At 42.2% G+C, this 21403-nt stretch overlaps 1 protein-coding gene across 1 annotated transcript in view; it reads right to left on the bottom strand.

The window, feature by feature from the left end:
- STX18 (syntaxin 18) overlaps positions 1-21403 on the bottom strand; it is a 49612-nt gene that overhangs the window by 1477 nt on the left and 26732 nt on the right. Inside the window, exons 2-10 of the mRNA XM_083460759.1 lie at positions 16108-16175; positions 14958-15073; positions 14787-14864; positions 13552-13618; positions 10966-11081; positions 5816-5904; positions 3038-3096; positions 1910-1979; positions 401-481 (exon numbers count right to left, since the gene is read on the bottom strand). Of these exons, the coding sequence (XP_083316885.1) occupies positions 401-481; positions 1910-1979; positions 3038-3096; positions 5816-5904; positions 10966-11081; positions 13552-13618; positions 14787-14864; positions 14958-15073; positions 16108-16175 (744 nt within the window). The remainder of the gene's footprint in view (positions 1-400; positions 482-1909; positions 1980-3037; positions 3097-5815; positions 5905-10965; positions 11082-13551; positions 13619-14786; positions 14865-14957; positions 15074-16107; positions 16176-21403) is intronic.

The raw sequence follows: 21403 nt of genomic DNA on the forward strand, positions 1-21403 counted from the left end.
ATTAAACATCTGGCTCAGTTTTATGCACAAGACTTCAACAAACAGAAGATAAAGTATGAAATAGCTTTCTCTAGTAAGCACTAAGTATACTCATGACTATTATCACCACTTCACAATTTTTCCAAGACCCAGCTGATGAAACCAGAAGCTTCTTAAGTCTTCATGTAAAATGGGCGTTTATTTCCTATTGATGTGGAGAAAGCAAAGCCCACAGACCATGCCATTATTTGCCCAAGGATGAGATTTGTTTTCCTCAAGAACATTTTAAAAGTGGCTTTATGGAGGAAGGATCATCTGACCAAGAAGGGTGTCAGTGTTCTCTCAAAATACATTACAGGCAGTCTGTTAAGTTCAAGTAGAATTTGATTTTTTTTAAAAAGGGGGGGGAGGCAGACATTACCTCTCTTATGTCTTCATTTCCTTCCTTGATGTTCTCTGTTGCACCCACAACTAAGTGGTGGATACTGTCAATCTCGGCTTCCTTTTAAGTAAGTTGAAATATATAACGTAAAAAACAGGTCATAATCAAACTGCACAGAATCATTTAATTGTAGAGTTGGAAGATACCCTGAGGGTCATCTAGTCCAACCCTCTGCAATGCAGGAATCTCAAGCATCCGTGACAGACGGCCATCTAACCTCTGCTTAAAAACCTCCAAGGAAGGAGAGCCCACCACCTCTCACGGGAGTCTGTTCCACTGCCAAACAGCTCTTACTGTCAGAAAGTTCTTCCTGATGTTTAGTTGGAATCTCCTTTTTTGCAACTTGAATGCACTGGTTCCAGTCCTAGCCTCCAGAGCAGGAGAAAAGAAGCTTGCTCCATGGGACAACCCTTGACCTCTCAGTCTCCCCTTCTCCACGCTAAACATACCCAGTTCCCTCAACTGTTCCTCATAAGGCTTGGTTTCCAGAGCCTGGATCATCTTGGGCACCCTCCTCTAAGCACGTTCCAGCTTGTCAACATCCTTCTTAAATTGTGGCACCCAGAACTGGACACAGTACTCTACGTGGGGGTCCGACCAAGGCAGAATAAAGCACGACTACTACTTCCCGTGATTGGAACACTATACTTCTGTTGATGCAGCCTAGAATAGCATTTGCTTGCTGCATCACACTATTGACTTGTTCAACTTGTGTCTAATAAGATCCCTACATCCTTTTCACATGAGAGATTAATGTAAAGATCAAAAGCTATGAAAGGTAAGTGGCCTGTTGTCAGTTTCTGCTCACCATAAACTGAGGCCAGAGCTAGCTGTTAAGGCACACCTGTAGCTACTGAAGCATGTAGCAGCACCTTCAAACCTCATCACCCTCTTTCTCAGCCTGAAGCAAAGTTCTTAACCCAAGGTACTATTTCCGGGTTAGTGGAGTCTGTAACCTGAAGCATCTGTAACCCGAGGTACCACTGTATGTGGAATGAGTTTTGAATAAATCAAACAGGAGAGGGCACAAAATCTGCCCAATATACAATATTCTTTGGAATAAAACTATCCCTTTTTGTGAGGTCACCAGCCTCACTCACCTCACAGAGTGTTTGTTGTGGGGGAGGAAGGGAAAGGAGATTGTGAGCCGCTTTGAGACTCTTTAGGGTAGTGATAAAGCGGGATATCAAATCCAAACTCCTCCTCCTCCTCTTCTTCTTCTTCTTCTTCTTCTTCTTCTTCTTCTTCTTCTTCTTCCCCCCAGCAATGCCCCTCAACATGTCCAGGACATGTTCCCAAAGCCCATTTGAGCTGCAGAATTCCCCTTCAGTGCAGTGGAGTCCCTATGGAACTCACATTTTTTTCTTATACTATGCCTGCCTTTTTGTGCTCAATCGCTCATTTTGCCTCTCTAACTCTAGCCTTTTTACCTACTGGAAAAATACTAGAATACAAAGAGCCAGCCAACCACCTCCCTGTGGTATTTACCTGCTGTAAGACTTTTTCTGTGAATATCTCTTGAAGTCTAGATATTTCAACCACCTTCCCTTCAATCTGCCTATTTAAAAAAAAATTAAAAAGCCGTGTAAGTACAAACACTTTAAATTTCTTACAAACTTAAGTAAACATAATATGGAGCATTTCTTACGAATGGAGAATTGCAAGCCAAGCGAAGCAGATTAGCAAAAATAAATTTTAACTCAGTAGATCACTAGCTAATGGCTTCTGTATTGTTGTGTAAGAGAGAGAGAGAGAGAGAATAAAGTATCCCTATAACGTTAAAAGTGGATAGATATGAAAAGCTTGAAGATAGCTGAAATGGGCAAGATGACCTATTTCTGATTCTGTATAAGGTGGTGTTAGTCAGAAAACTGTGTTGTCCAATTTATCAAAAAACTAGCAAACGTGAAGAGTGGTGCAAACTGTGCATAAGCTCATTAAAATGAATATTTCAGCTCCACTTATCTAGCAGCAGATTTATGAAAAGAAACTGTGAAACTATATCTACATCTTGGCTGTGAAGCTCTGCTCCCTGCCTTGCAGACCGTTCCCCACCTGGAATGATAGAATTGTAGAGTTGGAAGGGACCACAAGAGTCATTTAGTACGACCCCCTGTGATGCAGGAATCTTCTGCCCAACGTGGGGTTTGAATCCACGACCTTGAGATGAGGGGCCCTGACGGACTCCAGCTACAAAGGCTGAGGCTGCTGAAGAGGCCAGAGGCCATCCTGGCTGTGAGACCCGGAAGACCTGCTCCCTGCCTTGCAGGCCTTTCCCACCTGGCCTGAGAGGGCAAGGCTGACTCCAGCTGCAAAAGCTGAGGCTGCTGACCAGACTCGTGGGCTGGGGGGGGGGCTGGGGGGTTCTGATAGTAGGGAGTTGTTGCTGTTGGTTTTTTCATATCTTTATTTTAGATCTTCTTGCGTTTTGTGTGGAAAACACACAGTTTGGCAATTTGTGCAATTACTGCTTTTGTCATGTTGTGGTTATGTATCCGTTTTCATGTTGTGTGCGACCGTGAGCATGGAAAGGTGGCATACAAATGTATGTATGTACATGAAGTGGATTGGAAAGCACATTATATGTGCTGCAAGGGAAGGGGAGGAAGGCTGTACCTCACTTCATCAAACAGGCTGTTCATTTCTCCGACAAGGCGCTGGTTTTCCTGCTCAAACTGGAAGGAGAAAGTTAACAATAATAACAACAATATGAGGCTTAAGGTCATTCCACCCTCAAGCACACCCACAACCCACACCACAAAATAAACCATGAAATTTGATGTGCAAGGATTCAAAGCCTCTGGAAATGAAATATTCACAAACACGTTGGCAGCAATGACTGCTTATGAAGGCTGATAATTACCGTATTTTTCCATGTATGAGACTAGGTTTATTTACCAAAAAATTAGGTTTAAAATTGGGGGTCATCTTATACAAGGGTAGTGCTGAGGGGTGTTTTCTTAATTTGGAGTCCCCGCAAAATAGGGGGCATATTATACACGGAAAAATATGGTATACCAGGAACCTGGGACTTCTACCAGTCTGAATAAGTTACACCATAGTCAATGTTGGGTTTTACAATGCTGAATTAGGCCCATTAATTTCTGAAAGGAGTAGTCAGGATTTTCACTGCTTTCCTATTTGAAGCAAAGTAACCTGTAATATAGAGAGCACTTTCACTTTTATGTTCCTTTGGAAAGACCCTTTAATCCTCAAAAACATATCCTAGATAAATGTAGCATTTGGAAAGCCTCTTGGACTAATAATCTATTACAAAGCAGTCAAATGAACATGAAGTTGGACAGAACAGTATATACTCAAAATAATTTACAGGATAGAAACTGGAAATAGGATTCTACAAGGCTCAAACACAGATTTTCTTAAGAGAAATAAGGTAAGTGGTTGCAAACTGATGATGTAATGTGATAACCTGTATAATGGCACAAAGAGAGCCTGAGTTAGTTAACAGAGGGCGATATCCAACATTAGTTATACACAAAGTAGTTCCACTGATTTTAATGAATCTACTCAAAGGATATATTACCCAGAATAAAGTCCTTTATTACTGTTCCAGTACAGACATTTTTAAATGCAAAACAAATTATTTCCCTGAAAGAACAAAACAATAAAATGAAAGTAGCTTGGGAAAATTAGATAGAACAGAACAAGATTTTACTTTATCTAACTAAACACTGTGCCATGTTCTTATAAGAACTATAAAGTCCTTAATGTGTTAACAGGGGGTAAGGAAAATTCAAATTATCCCATAAAAATGTTTCGTAAACCAGCCTGCAGCCATTTTGGTTGCAATTTCCCCAAACACATTTTAATATAAAACTTCTGCAGTGTTTTCAATATTTCTTTCCATCTTAGCAGCTAGTTTAAATTAGCATAATTTTCATGAAATTGGACAGTCTAAGTTTCCTGATATAAAGGAGTATATAAAGGGAAGAAAGAAAAGGTTTGAAATCCACTTAGCTAATTAGCTGGATGCTTTAGAATTCAATTACATGACTGAAGAGAAAGAGCTGACAGGTATGATCTAGGCAGAGTGGAGCATTGCAAGACCACTGTATTTCAAAGATTAAAGGGCTTTCTTAATTCTTTCCTTGAAATCAATGAGACTTTGAAGTGTTACTGCAATCATGATAGGATGTATTGTGATTGTGTACAAAAATTGGATTTCCTCTCATTCACATGAGAACAAAGACCTTCAGTTTTAAACATCAAAATGGAGGCAGAAGATCACATGCAGAAAATGACTGAACACCTACCTATCTGAATTTCTGGTTAAAGGCATGGTAAGGAGAGATGTGGTTGAGCAACGTGTACTGATTTCATAAAGAGAATTAAGTCAAAATATGGTCATATGCTGCTGTATCTTACATCTCTTGAAAGACAAAACTCATGAACCAACCGACGTCTCCAGAATTATGGTCCCAAATAAGCAATCAGAAAAGGTAAGCAATTAAGTTTGAAGGGAAACTGGTGGCACCGTATCCCCTTCCTAGCCCCGAATGCCTATGTCCTCAGTCTAGCCCAGGCATAGGCAAACTCAGCCCTCCAGATGTTTTGGGACTACAACTCCCATGATTCCTAGCTAACAGGACCAGCAGTCAGGGATGATGGGAATTGTAGTCTCAAAACATCTGGAGGGCCAAGTTTGCCTATGCCTGCCTGGTCTAGCACATGAGGAAGGGGCCAGGTGAGCAGAAAGCAGCACTGATCCCTCTGATTTTGAGAGGCACTGAGCTTGAAATCCCACCATAATGCAACAATGGGATTGTGTGGCATGGAAGGCCCTTAAAATGTCCTTAAGTGATTTTTGTACCAGTGGATTCATAATAATATCCTCATTGTATACCAGGCATGGGGAACCTTTGGCTCTCTCAAAGTTGCTGGACTACAATTCCCGTTCGTCCCAGCAAGCATGGCTAATGGCAATGGATGATGGGAGCTATAATTAATCCACATCTGGAAGGCGAGAGGTAGTATGGAAAAGTAAGTATAAGAAATTACAGTATCTTCTTTGGGAAGTTTCTTTATGATTCTTAATGTTAGAATAGCTCCATCTGCTTGTGAGCGGAAATAACTATTTATAGTAGAGATTTAAAGCAACAATTTAAAATCTTAAAGGGCAGTCTTAATTGCTGCAAAATACTTTCCCATGAACATAATGGCTTGACAACAATCACCTTCCCAATCATATGATTAAAAATTTTAAGCAGGTACTGACAAAAAGAATCAGAAAAGCAAACGCACAGGGTGCATTTGTTAAAGCGTTGCTTAGCAGAAAAGGCAAATGACTCAGTGTATGCATTGGACTTATTTCATTTTCAATATCTGTAGGGAGCTAGGGAGAAAGTCAACAAACTGGTAGAAAATACAACTTACCATTTGGATTTCTTCAGGTGAAAGCTCATCTTCTCCTTTGCCATCACCCCAAAGTCCAAAATTAGTGTGTTCATCTATCACATTCTTATCTGCAAAAGAAGAAACAAACTATGCTCAACATGTAGCCAAAAACTGCTGGACCTATTTAATATTATTCCTATATTCAGCAATAACTGAACTGTCCATAATTTTATTTGCCTCAATTTTAAAAGCCAGCTTTTAATTCCTGCCACCAGACTTCTTCCTCTTCTTGGAGATGTTGAGATGCTCATATTCTTAACTGATGCTGCACTTTCAGAAGCTTTAAAGCTGAGGTTGCCTCAAACCCTTTTGTGCCGCTTGCAGAAACGAGGCAAGGGAAGGTGGGAGGGATAGAAGCTTCAAAGTGGCTGAATGTTCACAGTGCTTTAAAAGTTGCTTTAAAAGGGTGCTAAAAAAGCTTTTTTATGCGGCAGAGAATCATCCACATTCGATCAGCAGACATTTCTAAATTATGTAAAAAAGGTACTGTTTAGAACGTGCCCCAGAGCACTCCTGATATTATTAGTTGCCTACTTGCATTACATAAAGGGGGGTTTTGGGGATGAGTGACCCATGCTTACACTTCTACCCCCAAAAGAGGTACCTCTCTGAGAGAGTGGAATATTTTAGTGTAATGTAACATTCATATAGAAAAGCCCAAGCTGTTTTTGTTTGTTTTCCTTCAGGAATCCAGCGGCTTTCTGATATTTTCAACATCCCCCCCCCAAAAAAAAATAGTCTGGCCCCCCACATGGTTTGAGGGATGGTGGACTGGCCCACGGCTGAAAAAGGTTGCTGAGCCCTGAGTTAAGGCACCAAACGCACCTGCTGGGATATAGTGTTAAAAGTCTCCATACTCAACTTAAGCATGTTGGCTGTTCAATTTTCCAAGGGGTACAAAACTAGATAGGGTACTGCTGCACTTTATTTTATGTCTGAAGCCTGCCATTAGTTGTGAACATTATTTTCCTACCAAGATCCTTGAGTGAGATGTGTTTTGCTTAATTTGTACTTGTTTATATTCTTGTCTCTGAAAGTGTTTTCAATTAGACCGGCAATGTTGCCGTGTGAGATGCTCGCTTCTCTTGGGAAGCCTTTCAGAGGACTTCTGTTTAAAAACAATTCTGGATGAGGTATTATACTGAAAGGCACCTCCCATGTTAGGCTCTGTAACTAGGCATGGTGTCTGGAATTACTGTTCTCTTCTTTATTAAAACAAAGGCTGAAGAAGACAGATGAAACATTTTTGGAACAGTGACACTGGCATGGAAAGGGCCGCTGCCACATTAAATCAAAGCTACATTTCTTCTTTCTTTCTCTCCACTGTGATTATATATTAACATAATATTCCATGGTTCTTTTATTATTATGTATTCATTTAAAAATTAATGATTCTTTATTTGTGTCGGCCATCGGCCATAGCAATAAAACAACAATACGATATATAAAGAATAAAAGTAAAAAGTCAATTATATAAAATACATTTTAGGGTTTTGAATCAACAGTCAAATATTTTGATTGCCCCAGCTAAAAACCTTGCAACCTTTGCTGTCACCTGCTCATCTTGATCTGCCAAGAGAAAGGACAGTGTGGCAGTGGTTTCATTAATTCACACCCGGTTCCATATCTTTTGTTCCTACTTCCTGATTTTTTTAAAAAAAATATCCCTTCTGTTTACGCTTCAACAACAACAACATTATTTTATATCCCACTCTGGATGGCTCCCACCAAAAATAGTAAAAACACAATACATCAAACACTAAAAACTAAAAAACTTTCCCCCCAAATGCCAGAGGTTTGATAGCTTTTTCCGGAAATGCCTTTTCCCCATCTCCCACCTTCTTGTGCAACCTTTACGAAAACTGATGACCTACCTGACTGAAGGAACTGGGAAGGGAAATGATGCTGGTTTGGCAAGAAATAGCCTTTCCCTGCGTAAGGTACACACCAGTGCTGTGAACAGAATATCTGCTTATTATTCAGAAGCAGATAATCTCTCTTGCATTAAATGGTACCAATTCTGCAAACTAAAGCTACGTTAGGTGAAGTACACAGCTCTGAAATCAGATTGTTTTGTTTAAATGAAGGATATAGTCATGTTTGCTTTAACTATATCCATACTTTGAACAAAAAGCCAATGTGATTTTCATTTAAAAGTGCCAGCTATCACCTACAGCCCTATGTTTATTTACAATATTCACAAAACCAGAAAAAATCAGCTTACAGAACTACAAAGAGAGAAAGAGTGGGGAAGATTAATCTAATACACACAAGGACTTCTGCTTGCACAACAGGGCTTCCCCTACTTCCCCTACATTACCCAAAATTGGCTGGGAGGGGACTGGGAGAACCCCCAAAAAACAGCAAGGTGGGGAGAGGAGAGGGCCGCCTGGTCTACCTGGCAAGATGCAACGCTTGGCAGACAGAATGTTAATTCCACCCAGATCCCTTTATTAGCCCCTAGGAACCAATTAATTTTAAGTACTACCAGTGCCAGTGCTCTTATTGTTAGGCAACTGCAACCGGGATGAATATCAAGAAACAGGGGAAGGAGAGAGCTCACAGAGGCAGGTGCCCTTAGTCCCAGATTAGCTCTGGTCGCCATAGCAGCCTGTCTCCTACAGGAAACACAGGGGGAATGCAATTTTCACGTTTGCACACTTATTTATTTATTTCAGAAAATTTATACATTGCTTGATTGTAACGGAACCTCAGAGTGGTTTACAGACGACAGAACAGTAAAACCAAGAAAACATTCGCAACCCTACTTTTAAAAAATTACAAAAATTAAAATATTAAAACAGATTTCTAATTGAGGTAGGGTTGTCTGATACAAGGATGCTTTTAGCAAACACTGAAAAGGAGTACAGTGGGACCATTTGGATCCCTTCCAGTCGGGATTCAGGCCTCATCATGGGACTGAAACTGCCTTGGTCGCACTGGTTGATGATCTCCGGCGGGCTAGGGACAAAGGTGAGAGCTGTTTCCTAGTTCTGCTGGATCTCTCAGCGGCGTTTGATACCATCGACCATAGCATCCTTCTGGACCGTCTTGAGGGGCTGGGAGCTGGGGGCACTGTCATACAGTGGTTCCGCTCCTTCCTCCTGGGCCATGTTCAGAAAGTGGTGGTGGGGGATGAGTGTTCAGACCCCTGGGCTCTCACTTGTGGGGTGCCTCAGGGTTCTGTCCTCTCCCCCATGCTTTTCAACATCTACATGCAGCCGCTGGGAGAGATCATCAGGAGGTTTGGGCTGGGTGTTCATCAGTATGCGGATGATACCCAGCTCTACCTCTCTTTTAAATCAGAACCAGTGAAGGCGGTGAAGGTCCTGCGTGAGTGTCTGGAGGCGGTTGGAGGATGGATGGCGGCTAACAGATTGAGGTTGAATCCTGACAAGACAGAAGTACTGTTTTTGGGGGACAGGAGGCGGGCAGGTGTGGAGGACTCCCTGGTCCTGAATGGGGTAACTGTGCCCCTGAAGGATCAGGTGCGCAGCCTGGGAGTCATTTTGGACTCACAGCTGTCCATGGAGGCACAGGTCAATTCTGTATCCAGGGCAGCTGTTTACCAGCTCCATCTGGTACGTAGGCTGAGACCCTATCTGCCTGCGGACTGTCTCGCCAGAGTGGTGCATGCTCTGGTTATCTCCCGCTTAGACTACTGCAATGCACTCTACGTGGGGCTACCTTTGAAGGTGACTCGGAAACTACAACTAATCCAGAATGCGGCAGCTAGACTAGTGACTGGGGGCGGCCGCCGAGACCATATAACACCGGTCTTGAAAGACCTACATTGGCTCCCAGTACGTTTCCGAGCACAATTCAAAGTGTTGGTGCTGACCTTTAAAGCCCTAAAAGGCCTCGGTCCAGTATACCTGAAGGAGCGTCTCCACCCCCATCATTCTGCCCGGACGTTGAGGTCCAGCGCCGAGGGCCTTCTGGCGGTTCCCTCATTGCGAGAAGCAAAGCTACAGGGAACCAGGCAGAGGGCCTTCTCAGTAGTGGCGCCCGCCCTGTGGAACGCCCTTCCAGCAGATGTCAAAGCGATAAACAACAAGACATCTTAAGGCAGCCCTGTTCAAGGAAGTTTTTAACGTGTGATTTTACTGTATTTTTGGTTTTATGGAAGCCGCCCAGAGTGGCTGGGGAGGCCCAGCCAGATGGGCGGGGTATAAATAATAAATTATTATTATTATTATTATTACAAACTTAATTCGTTCCCGAGGTCTGTTCTTAACCCGAAACTGTTCTTAACCTGAGGCACGCTTTTGCTAATGGGGACTACCCCTGGCGCGTGATTTCTGTTCTCATCCTGGAGCAAAGTTTGTAACCCGAGGTACTACTTCCGGGTTAGCGGAGTTTCTGACCCGAAGCGTTCGTAACCCAAGGTACTACTGTACAGTGAAGGCACCTGCTTGATCTCAACAGACAGGGAGTGTATGTGCTGCCACACTAAACGATTAAGCTCTTTAAAATGTGGGGTGGGTATTATATGGCATATGTGGTGGTGCAAATTCACCCCACCAAAGCGGTCAAAGGGGCACATGTGAGGTAAGGCAATCTCATTGGTAAACTGGTCCCAAATTATTAAGGGTTTTGCGTACTAATAGCCACACCTTGAACTTGGCCCAGAAGCAGTCCTCTGAGCACACCGGTTCTATGTTGACAAGGCCTTGGGAGTGTTGCAGCACTCTGCCCTAACTGCAGCTTCTGGATCAAGTGCAAGGGAAACCCCAGAGAGAGCGCACTGCAGAAATCCAGTCTTGGAGTAACCCAGTCTGTAGTGGATGCACTGTTTTCAGTCAGTTCAGGAAGGATGGAATTATTCTAGTTGACCCATATGCTGCTGAAGCCCCATAGGAGAAACCATGCACCCCTGTCTGTAGAGTCTCCTTCTCCCTCACTCCCATGAGGTCTTTCAGGGAAGGCCAAAGTAGACAAGTTTCTCCCCATGTCACGCTCTGGGCCCATTCACACTTCCATTTGTCCCATGATTTCCAGTAAACCCACCGTTTCCTGCTGAATCAACAAACGCCAATCTGCAAAAAACCTGAGCAAATGCTCATCACATACAAACACACCACCTCTAAAAAGTGGAACATGGAGGCAGAACAGGACTGAAATATCACCTCTGTTGTCTTCACAAGTGAGTTTCTCTTCAGATTCTTCCGAAGTTGTCGGAGCAGTTCTTTCAGGAGAAGAAGTTGCTTTGGATTTATCACTCTGTTCTGGCTCAAGCCTGGATCTGAATGAGCAAATACATCAACAATTAAGAGCAAGCAAATCAAGATCAAGTGCAGCTACAGGCTCATACCATGGTCCATTATGATGGAATAGCGCATCTCTCCCTTCAGCTGGAGGAAAGTTGGGGCAGGTCTATACACACAGCAATTGGCACTGTGGTGCCATATGATAAGGCAGCAGATGAGATACCCCTCCTCCTTGCCTGCCTCTGTAACGTCAAGTTCCTTTCACGCAGTAAGAGTTAACAGTTGCTGCTCTGGTGGCATCTGGAACTTTGTATTTGCTTTCCCCAAAGAGCCACGTACAGATCTTTAAAAATGATGCTTCTATTCTAGAATGAATTATGTGTCTGGAAATAGTGCTAAAATATGTATATTTTCTGTAATAAATTGCAGAACGTAAGAAGCTGCCTTATGTGGAACTAGACCATTAGTCCACATAGTTCAGTACTGTCTACACCAGTGTTCCTGCATTCCCAAATGTCGAAGAACTACAAGTCTCATCATCCCTAGCCTTGGGGATCCAAGGTTGAAGAACCATGGTCTACACTGATGAGCAAGAGATCTCCAGGCTTAAAGGCGTAAGTCTTTCCCAGTCCTACCTGGGAAAGCAGGTGCTCTACACGACTGGTTTTGTAATCTTAAAACCAGTCAGGCAGCGCTGTAAATAAACAGGCTCTGGAAGGTGCTGACCAATACTCAGTAATAATACATGAAAAATAAATAAATGTTGGAATGGAGAGATTTAACACTGCTTTGTTAAACATCTCCACCTTTGCGTTATGAATACTCAGAATAATTTTAAGACGTGTGGCATGTACAAAAGGCTTTTTAAAATAAAAAAATAACAAGAGAGAAATTAAGTGTTGCCCTCCAGATTAAGTCCATGAGTGTGTGGGTGGAATCTAAATATCCAGAAGTTTTCGCTTCCTACTAATATGCCCAGATTTGATGGTTGCTCTATTAGGAAATACTTCCAGGTTGGAGAGGTTGTGGCCCTCAAAATCATTTCCCCTAAAACTCCTGTAAACATACACTTTCAAGCTACTAGTCTCAGTAAGGAAGAGAAACATGGTTCTTCTAACAGCAGTGGCTTCAATGACATGAGGCAAGAACGGCTAAGCATCCAGGCAAATGCATTTCCCCACATTAATACTTCACTTTGCTGCTGAATTAACACGGCAAACCTTTAGAAGAGTTTAATGAAACTAAGTTACCCTGAGAGCCTTACAGAATGACAAAGGCAAGATAAAAATGGAGAGAAGCAAACAAACGAAACCCTTGGAAGGTTGTTGTAAACCAACTCTAAAAGAAAGTAAAAAGGAATTCAATGTTTGTGTCACACTCAAAACTGGAGAAAAAGTATGTGGGTGTGAGAAAGAGAGATGGAGGAGGGAGAACGCCTTCTTGTGCAAGCTGCAATAAAGTGAAGCTATGGATGGCTTGTTAGGACCATGCAAATTCCTGGAGAGGAGTTTGCACCAGCATTGCTCCGCCCCAAACTTTTTTACTCCCATGTTGTACTCAACTAAACCAAGGTTTGTCTTAGGGCAGAGGTTGGCAAACTTTTTCAGCAGGGGGCTGGTCCACTGTCCCTCAGACTTTGTGGGGGGCTGGACTATATTTTGGGGGAAAATGAACGCATTCCCACAAATAACCCAGAGATGCATTTTAAATAAAAGGACATATTCTACTCAGGTAAGCCACCACCCCGACTCTCCCCTCCCTTCTCCACAGCACTGGACGAGCCCCAGTGGCTGCTTACCTGTGTCTTGCGAGCGGCAGGGGCTGGCGGTGGCGGGACGATGAGCGGTGCACAAAAGGGCTCTGGAGAGGGGCTGGCAGCAACAAAGCCCAAATTGAGCCTGCTTACAATGGCGGCCACTCGAGCGCTAGCGCTGCTGCTGTTGTCACCAACAAAGCCCAGCCCCCTTCCTCCTCTAGGCAGGGCGGGGAGAAGCCAGGAGGAGGGAGGGAGAAGGCGCTGCCGGACGTGTGCACTGGCACAGCCCGAACAATCAGATCCACACCAGATGGTCCTCAGGCCAGATCCAGAAGGCAACTGGGCCGGATCCAGCCCCCGGGCTTTAGTTTGCCTACCCATGTCTTAGGGTGTCATTCAACCCAGGTTTGTGGTTAAGCTCTTTCCTTCAGCAGCAGCCAAGGTTTTGTTCTTGGCTATCATTTGTGGTTAGTGAGGAGAGAGCTTATACACAAGCTCAGATTCTGACGACATACTAAACCAAACCAAAGCAGTGAAGAAATAAAAAGGACTGGGGAGGAGCAAAGCAGCAGCACCTTCCTCTTTGGGATCCTGCACTTTTGTGCACCCCTTGTAAGGTGCAGCTTGGCTTTCTGAGGCATGTGAATGAAGAACATACCTATTTACTACGGAGACATTTCACCTGCTCACAAATTTAATGAGAGTTCCAAAGAAAATCAAAAGCACAGATTTAAAGGAATATTACTTACAATCTTTTCTTATCAACTACTCGCTTGACCCGGATAGCCCTTTGTTCTGAATACAGCTTACACACTCCTTTATAGTTATGAAGATGCCATGTAAACAAGAGGAAAATGGTATACATTAACATAAAAAATGTCTTGCTAGATCAGGGACCACCCAGATGTACCTGTAAAACTCACAGGTTGAATATGATGGATGTCTGACTGACAATATACCACCTCTGTAGTATATGCTACCTCTTTGATATAGCACTTCTGAACATAGAGGATCAATTTTTAAGTTCTTAGAGCTAATAGTCATTGGTAGACATGTTCTCGCTATACCTAATAAATTGATTTTATCGAAGTTGTGTGTTCTGAACTTTACTACCAATCAATTTGATTGAATAGGCATGAATTATAATTTTTTATTAAGAGAAAAGTAGTCTGCACAGAATAAAGTTCACTTCACATTGTTCATAACTTTATAAAATTTATATTATGTGCCCCCCTTGTTGTTTCCTAACAAAAGGAATAGATAACACTGCAGGGTAGTTGAAAGCTACATTAAGCTTCAGTCTAACCCGCATCCCACAGCAGGGGTTCAAAACTACGAAGGGCTGTAGTTTACCACTATTGACCTACAGTATTTAGTATTAACTACACTTCAGGATGTCATGAACCACTCTAATCTAGCAAAAGAGTGCTGTCCCAACATCCAGGGTGATCCATACAGGTGATAATGCCCCACCAAGTTTAAGGGTTCAATATTCTTACTTCAAACCTATTCTGACTTTAAGGCTTCTAGTGTTAGCACATAAAAAGTATTTTTCTCCATCTTTAAGTATCTACTGCTTGCAACTCCCCAACAATTCTGTAATATTTTTGATGGGCTTGTTAATTTTAGTGGACTTGTTAGGGATACCCTAACGAGTTAACTTAAACTCTTCTCCTGTTAGCTTTCCTTTCAAAGTCAGTTTGAAATCTGCTTTGCTTTTGTAAAGCCAGTTGACTTGTGTGCATTGAAATTCAAGGTTCCAGTTGCCCACAAATGTTACTTGGGACATAACATATCTATAACTTTCCTCCCTACACCACTGCCTTATTGTCACCCTGCAACTCTGGCTGTCTAGCTGTCCCAGCAATGGAAACAGGGAAGCACTTATGAAAAGGCTACAGCTTAATGAAAAGGTCTAAGCTTAAAGAACATAATTATGGCTAGACACAATAAAAAATACCACAATTTCAAGAAAAATATATACTTTTTAAATAGTCTCCAATGAAATCTAGGACAGCTTCTCTGTGCTGCTTCACTTGTGGGGAATGGATGTCCTTGTGTGCTAAAAACAAAAAACAAACACAAAAGCATTACGCTTCGCAGATAAACGCTTTAAACATCTGGCACAACTCACACATTATTTTAATCAATTTACCTTCTGTTCTGAGTTGCTGAATTGCATCAGCACATGTTCTCATAAAGATCTGGGCATCCTGGTCAATCTGGTCTCGCTCGGTGTCTGTCATCCGCACATACTCAGACATGACATGGCTGGGGAAACAGTCAGCACTGTTAATTTTATTTTAGCCCACTCCGCTTCTGTTTCCTTAAGTCCACTGCAACTAGTGTCAGGGTACTGCTCCCACACTAGTTACCTCTTCTCATAAAATAAATACCACTATTAAATCCAAAAGATGAACACTGCCACCTGGTGATGTGGTTTAACCATTCTAACACATGACTAAAAAGAATTAAAGAGAGATTATTTCTTATTTTTATCCATAAGCTGCCTTGAACCCCTGTCAGTGAAAAAACAGGGTACATATATATGTGTGTGTGTGTTTTCAAAAGATATTTTCCCTTCCACTATGGAAACCATCAGCTTTTTCTTCCACACTTCAAGCAGTTGTCTTTCATCTCTGCTTGGGCACATCTGCACTTAGATATTCAAATGTGAAATAATCTTTTGATTTTCCTTCAACATTCCATTTCCTATTCCTCTTTTACTATCTTACCCGGACCACAAGTTTTTTTTTAATAATGAACACTGGTTTTTGACTGAAGTGACTTTTAAGTTCAAAGCACTTTCCCTCATGAGCAAGGCAGCACCTCTACACTACAGGCTGTGGCACGAAGCCGACAAGGGAAGCAGGCCACAGACTTCCTCGGCAGCGATGCAAGGTGGCGGCAGCTCGCTTGGTTGTCCCCCAGATTCCATGTGCAGGCTTCATCCCTAAAGTGGCTGTGGTCTTTTGGCTGGAGCTGGCGGCAGCAACTTCCTAGTGCATAGGCTGTGGGTATGTACTGGAATCCATGCATCCACAGCCATCTCAATCCATCACAGCAGACAAGCTTCCAAAACTTCTTTTCATTAAACAAACACAACTTTCTTTCTTACCACAACCTTTTATTCTTCCTGTTCGGAGGGAAACCAATTTAACATTCTTTGACTATGAGCACAGGTTCAGAAATCAACATTTCTGAAATTTAGCACAAGAGCTTTCCACAAAGGGAGAGTGCATCAGTCCATGAATGTTTCCCTTCTTCACCACCAACCCACCCACTGTTCCTATTGCAATACTTACCTGTAGGCATTAATATAATCTTTCCTGTGCTGCAGAAGAAAATCTTTCAGTTTCCCAATGTTATTGACCTGAATAAAATAAAAAAAGCAAAATGTAAATATTGGATTTAAAAATGAAAGGGAAAAGAAAAGCATTTTATGTGCCCAAGGTATGATACTTGGACGTCAAATGGAAGGTGAGGGCTATTTACAAAGAGCACTCAAATTGCACTGATGAACTAATTCCAGCAAGGAAGACCAACTTAGGACTACCTTCTGTCAACCACTGCCAGACCCACGAGGAACTGGAACTCCAGTTTTGCTAAAGGTGTTTATTTTCCAGATTAGAACAGTACATAAGGCAAGTCACAGGTTGCAAGAATCAGCTGTCACATGAGAGGGCAAAGGCATAGCTAGGCACGAGCTAAGATGTTGAACCAACAAGTGGCTCCATCCCCATCCTCCCCAGCATGCTCAAAATCAAATCCCCAAGATCTTCCTCCTCCTCCTCAGGGTCAGACCACGACCTCCATGACACTTCCACAGGACTCAGGAAAATCTTAGGCACTGTGCTGGAAAATAAGGACTGTGGCGGAGAAGCGACAGAAAATAGCCACTGCTCCCAGATCAAACAAGACCAGTAGAAACAGGCAGGTATGATGTGGCCCTGACTAAAGCAGCCATCGAATTCCAAGTCAGCCTCAGTTCAGAATGGGGCGATCGATCTTTCGGTCTGATAAATCCAAATAGAATATGCCTCTGAGCTCAAAAAAGGTTGTTGGGAGAGAGCAGGGGTTGAAAAGGCAACAAAAATAGGTGTCGTCTAGCTAAATTCCCTTCGAATCCCCACAATGGGGTGAGCTCCTGTTGCTCGGTCCCTGCTCCTGCCAACCTAGCAGTTCAAAAGCATGTCAAAGTGCAAGTAGATAAGTAGGTACCACCCCGACGGGAAGGTAAACAGCGTTTCCGTGTGCTGCTCTGGTTCGCCAGAAGCGGCTTAGTCATGCTGGCCACATGGCCCAGAAGCTGTACGCTGGCTCCCTCGGCCAATAAAGCGAGATGAGCGCTGCAACCCCAGAGTCGTCCGCGACTGGACCTAATGGTCAGGGGTCCCTTTACCTTTAGCTAAAGTCTTTTGTGCTAAAGCAGAAGACAGCAGAAAGAGTGTGGCACCCCTAGAAGTGATATCTCTCAGCTGGTTAAATAGGGCTGCCTCCCCTTTCGTTTTTTGTAATGCTGTTTATTATTATTTCATTTCAGGATTCATATAAAACGGAGAGAACCATTATAACAATAGATGAAAATTAAAAGATGAAAAACACAACTATAAAATAGGCATGCAGAATGAGTAGTTGCACATCTTAAAATAACGAAATCTGAGTAAAGATTAGGACTGCTTCCTTCTGAGACCCAGGAAGCAGTCTTTAATGGAATGGCACCAAAGATACTCTTTGCCAGAAGGAAAGCTTTTATAGATTTAGCAGAACTACACAACCTCCTGCACACAACAGGGATATCCACTAGATGGCAACAAAGATTTCAGGATTGTGCTAGCATGCTGATGTCTTGAGATAGTATGTTCATCTCTCTGCAACTTTTGCTTAGTTTGTAGTTTGAAGATGCTGTATCTGTAGGCCTGCAAGCATCACTTTTTCTTTGAGGGGGGAGGCAGAGATGAAAGAACCCAATCATATCATGTTAAAAGTAACAGAACAAATACTTTATCTTTTTTGATAAGGCAGTTAAAACTTCTGTCTTCTGTTAACAGTGACAGGAGACAAGCAAAACATTTTTATCTGAAGCCTTCAGTAACTGGGGTACAGGCATACTCATTTGACTTTGGAGTTTTCTCTATTATTCAAAGGGAGATATAATTTTTAATTAAAGCAGACTTAAATACAGCAGGAAGACACAAGGAACAATACTTTCAATGAGCTGCATGTCTTGCCAAAATATTTTGATGGTGGGCAGTTTAACACCTGCTCCTAGAATCCACAACTCACTGAAAGACACACCCTAGACAGGTTTGCTCAAAATCCATTAAACAGGTTTTGCCATTCTTAAATTTTTTTAATTAAATAATTACTTTTTCAAAATAAATAAATCAACATAACAATGTAGGTTAGCATAGGCATAAACAGAAAACAACAGGAAATTAACATCAATAAATGATATATATAATAAATATAAAGTAACCACAAATTATCAGCAAACCAAAGTAAAGAGAAAACGCTTTTTACAGCAGTGGGAAAGTGTGGCAGGGTTGTATATTGTCATTTGAAAAAGTAATTAATAGTGACCAGTGTTCCAAATGTTTGCTCAAGTTCTCAAATCTGGTCTTCCTTAAATGTTAATTTAATCAGTTATAATGCTCTATTCCAATGGGGGATTATTTTTCTTTCACTTTTCTATGCATATTTTTACAGTTATTTTCATATCAACTGCTGCTATCTGATCCTGTAAATAACCCAAATCATGCCTTTTCTTTCTGATAGTAAGGAGTATCCTATCATTTCATTAACTGAGCTAGCAGTTAGGCTCCAGAACAGCCCGATGTTCAGCAAATCCCAGAATAAGCATCCCCTTAGTATGTGAGAGATAAGGTACCACTGAAATCAGATCTTTACAATATTTTCTCTTAGGTCTGCTGGCATTGGTTTAGGGCGGTTGGATTTTTGTCCAGGTCCATCTCCATTCATAGATGTTTATCTCTTGACCTATATTCCTTTCCCAGGGGGGTTGAGAAAGGGATATAGGACTTACTTTCTTGTAAGCAGTGGGGTTTTTTTAGGGGGTACTGAAGGGTACGCAGTACCGGCACCTCTTTTTGTTGTTGTTAAAAAATGTGGCATCTACTGTAACATCTCCATGGTGAGGAAGGGCACCTATTTTTCTAGGGGGGAAAAGCACTGCTTGCAAGTATTCTTGCAAGTGCACCTTTCTTGGGGAAGCTTGTTCCGCTGCAATAAAAAGGGCTTACTTTTAATGAATTTTGTTTAGGGTCAGCGCCCTAATGATCCTAGAACAGACCTCCTTGGAGTTAGTCCTCCAGAACTGCAACTGTGAGGATGAGATGGAGATTTCCATAGCTGGAAACCTTGAAGAAACCGATGGCTACAGAAGAAAGAACAAGGTCCTTGAACTGACGGGAGGTGGCACTTCAGGGTATGGAGCGTTTAGTCAATGGCTACCTCCTAGGCCTGCTGGAAAACTCAGCCAGTTGCTCACTAAGGCAACTTGAATGTTTCGTCTCCACTGCAAGAGCCCTGTCCATGGTCCTGAACCCCCACCTTTATTTCCCTCCTAGGTGCTGCCTTTACCTAGCCACCTTTTTCCTCGCTGTCTTGCTTGGGCAACCAGGAACTACCAACACCCCCTTGTTTGGGCCACCACAATATTGGGCATCCCCATGGATCACAACAAGCAGCACAAACATAATTTAAATAATAAAATATGGAAGAAGAGGGGGTCTCTTAGGCAAACTAGACCTACTACTTTTAATGCTTTCTATATTAAAACCAGGATGTATGCATAGCTTGCAGTTTTACAAGCACCAGTTAGGTGCTTGGAACATGGACTGATTGATTCAGTTATATGGACTCATGTATTTAGCAGACTCAGGTTCATGTGACATTGTGCCTCTGGCAGCCATCTCTATATTTTATTTTCAGGAGCTACTGAAGACCTTCATTTTCCTACAAGCCTTTTAAGTGGAGATTTCCCAGTTTGCATCTGCACTGAAACTGAAACAGTTTTTTATTTGCTGATGCTTGTATTGTTACATTGCTTCAAGAGGTTTTATTGGAAACACTCCATAAATTAAATAAATAAATAAATAAATAAATAAATAAATAAATAAAGTAAGTAAGTAAGTAGTGGTGAAGCTGGAATGAATCACAGAAGATCCACATTGCCCAAGTACGCCTATTAAGGGCCCACAAATTTCTCTACATTTTGGAGTTTAAGTGAACATGGGAAGCCCTTAACGAAGCGTGTCATACCAAAAAAACAAAAAACCACAAACTTAAATTATGTGTAAAGCTGCAGGTGGATGGCTATTCTCACCTGTCCAAGGCTAATTATACTCACCCCTGCACTGAAGAAAGGATGGGATATTGTTCTCTTACACTGAATCAAGCAAGCACTTCTTTAACACTCATAATGAAATATCCAGCTGTGGCTTGAACCTGGAAGACTGCAGAGCTTGGCTCAGATAAACTACAATAATGAGCAGGGTATCATCAGCATATTGATGACATTAGATTATATGTAACCTTACCCAGTAATTCAATATGTGACACTGGGCAGGAGGCAGGACAGGGCAGGTTGAGTCTGAAAGGGACGATAACAAATCAGACCTCCAGGCTATAATCAAAACCAGGCATGTTTTGAATTCCTGCCAGGTTCCGCAGTTGTGTCTCCAACAACATCTCATGATCAACACTACCAAAGGCATCAAAGATCTAAGAGGGTCTATGGGGTGGAAAATCTTGATAAATCAACAGGCAGCAACTGTTAATCAAGGCCTACCCAACGCTATTAACAGACCACATGCCAGGTTGGTAGGCGTTTATAAAACTGTGCTCATATCCAGTTGTGTTCCCAAATAAGTGATGTACACTTGTTCAACTATCTTGCCCAAGAAGGGAAATTGCCAATAAGATGGAACATGGAAATACAGGGTTGGTTTTCAGAAGAAAAACCTTTTGTATGGAAAGGCAGGGGATAAGTGTAACAAATAAATAAAAAGGATACCTTCATGATCCTCTGCACAACCCTTCATGTCAAAGTGCTGAATCCTCACCTGACAAATCTCAATTGCAATTGCTTTTCAAAATTCATCCACAAAAGAATTACCATTAAGATACATTTCTCAAGAGGGCCTTCTTGGTGGCTGCTCCCTAAATAAGCTAGACTGGCTTGCTCCTTGTTGCTATTCCGCCAGCAAGAAAAGACTGCTTTATTGCAGCAGGCGTTGCAGGACCATTTTTTTTACGGAAAGGGCTTTTGAATAGTGCTGTGCTGCTTTTACTATCTGTATTTTAATATAAAGTGGTACCTCAGATTAAGTACTTAATTCGTTCTGGAGGTCCGTACTTAACCTGAAACTGTTCTTAACCTGAAGCACCACTTTATCTAAAGGGGCCTCCCGCTGCCGCTGCGCCGCTGGAGCACGATTTCTGTTCTCATCCTGAAGCCAAGTTCTTAACCCGAGGTACTATTTCTGGGTTAGCGGAGTCTGTAACCTGAAGCGTATGTAACCTGAAGCGTATGTAACCTGAGGTACCACTGTAACTGTTTTTTATATTGTTTTAATT

The sequence above is a fragment of the Podarcis liolepis genome (assembly GCF_965112155.1).
Source record: "Podarcis liolepis genome assembly, chromosome: 9".
Classification (NCBI taxonomy): Eukaryota; Metazoa; Chordata; class Lepidosauria; order Squamata; family Lacertidae; genus Podarcis; species Podarcis liolepis.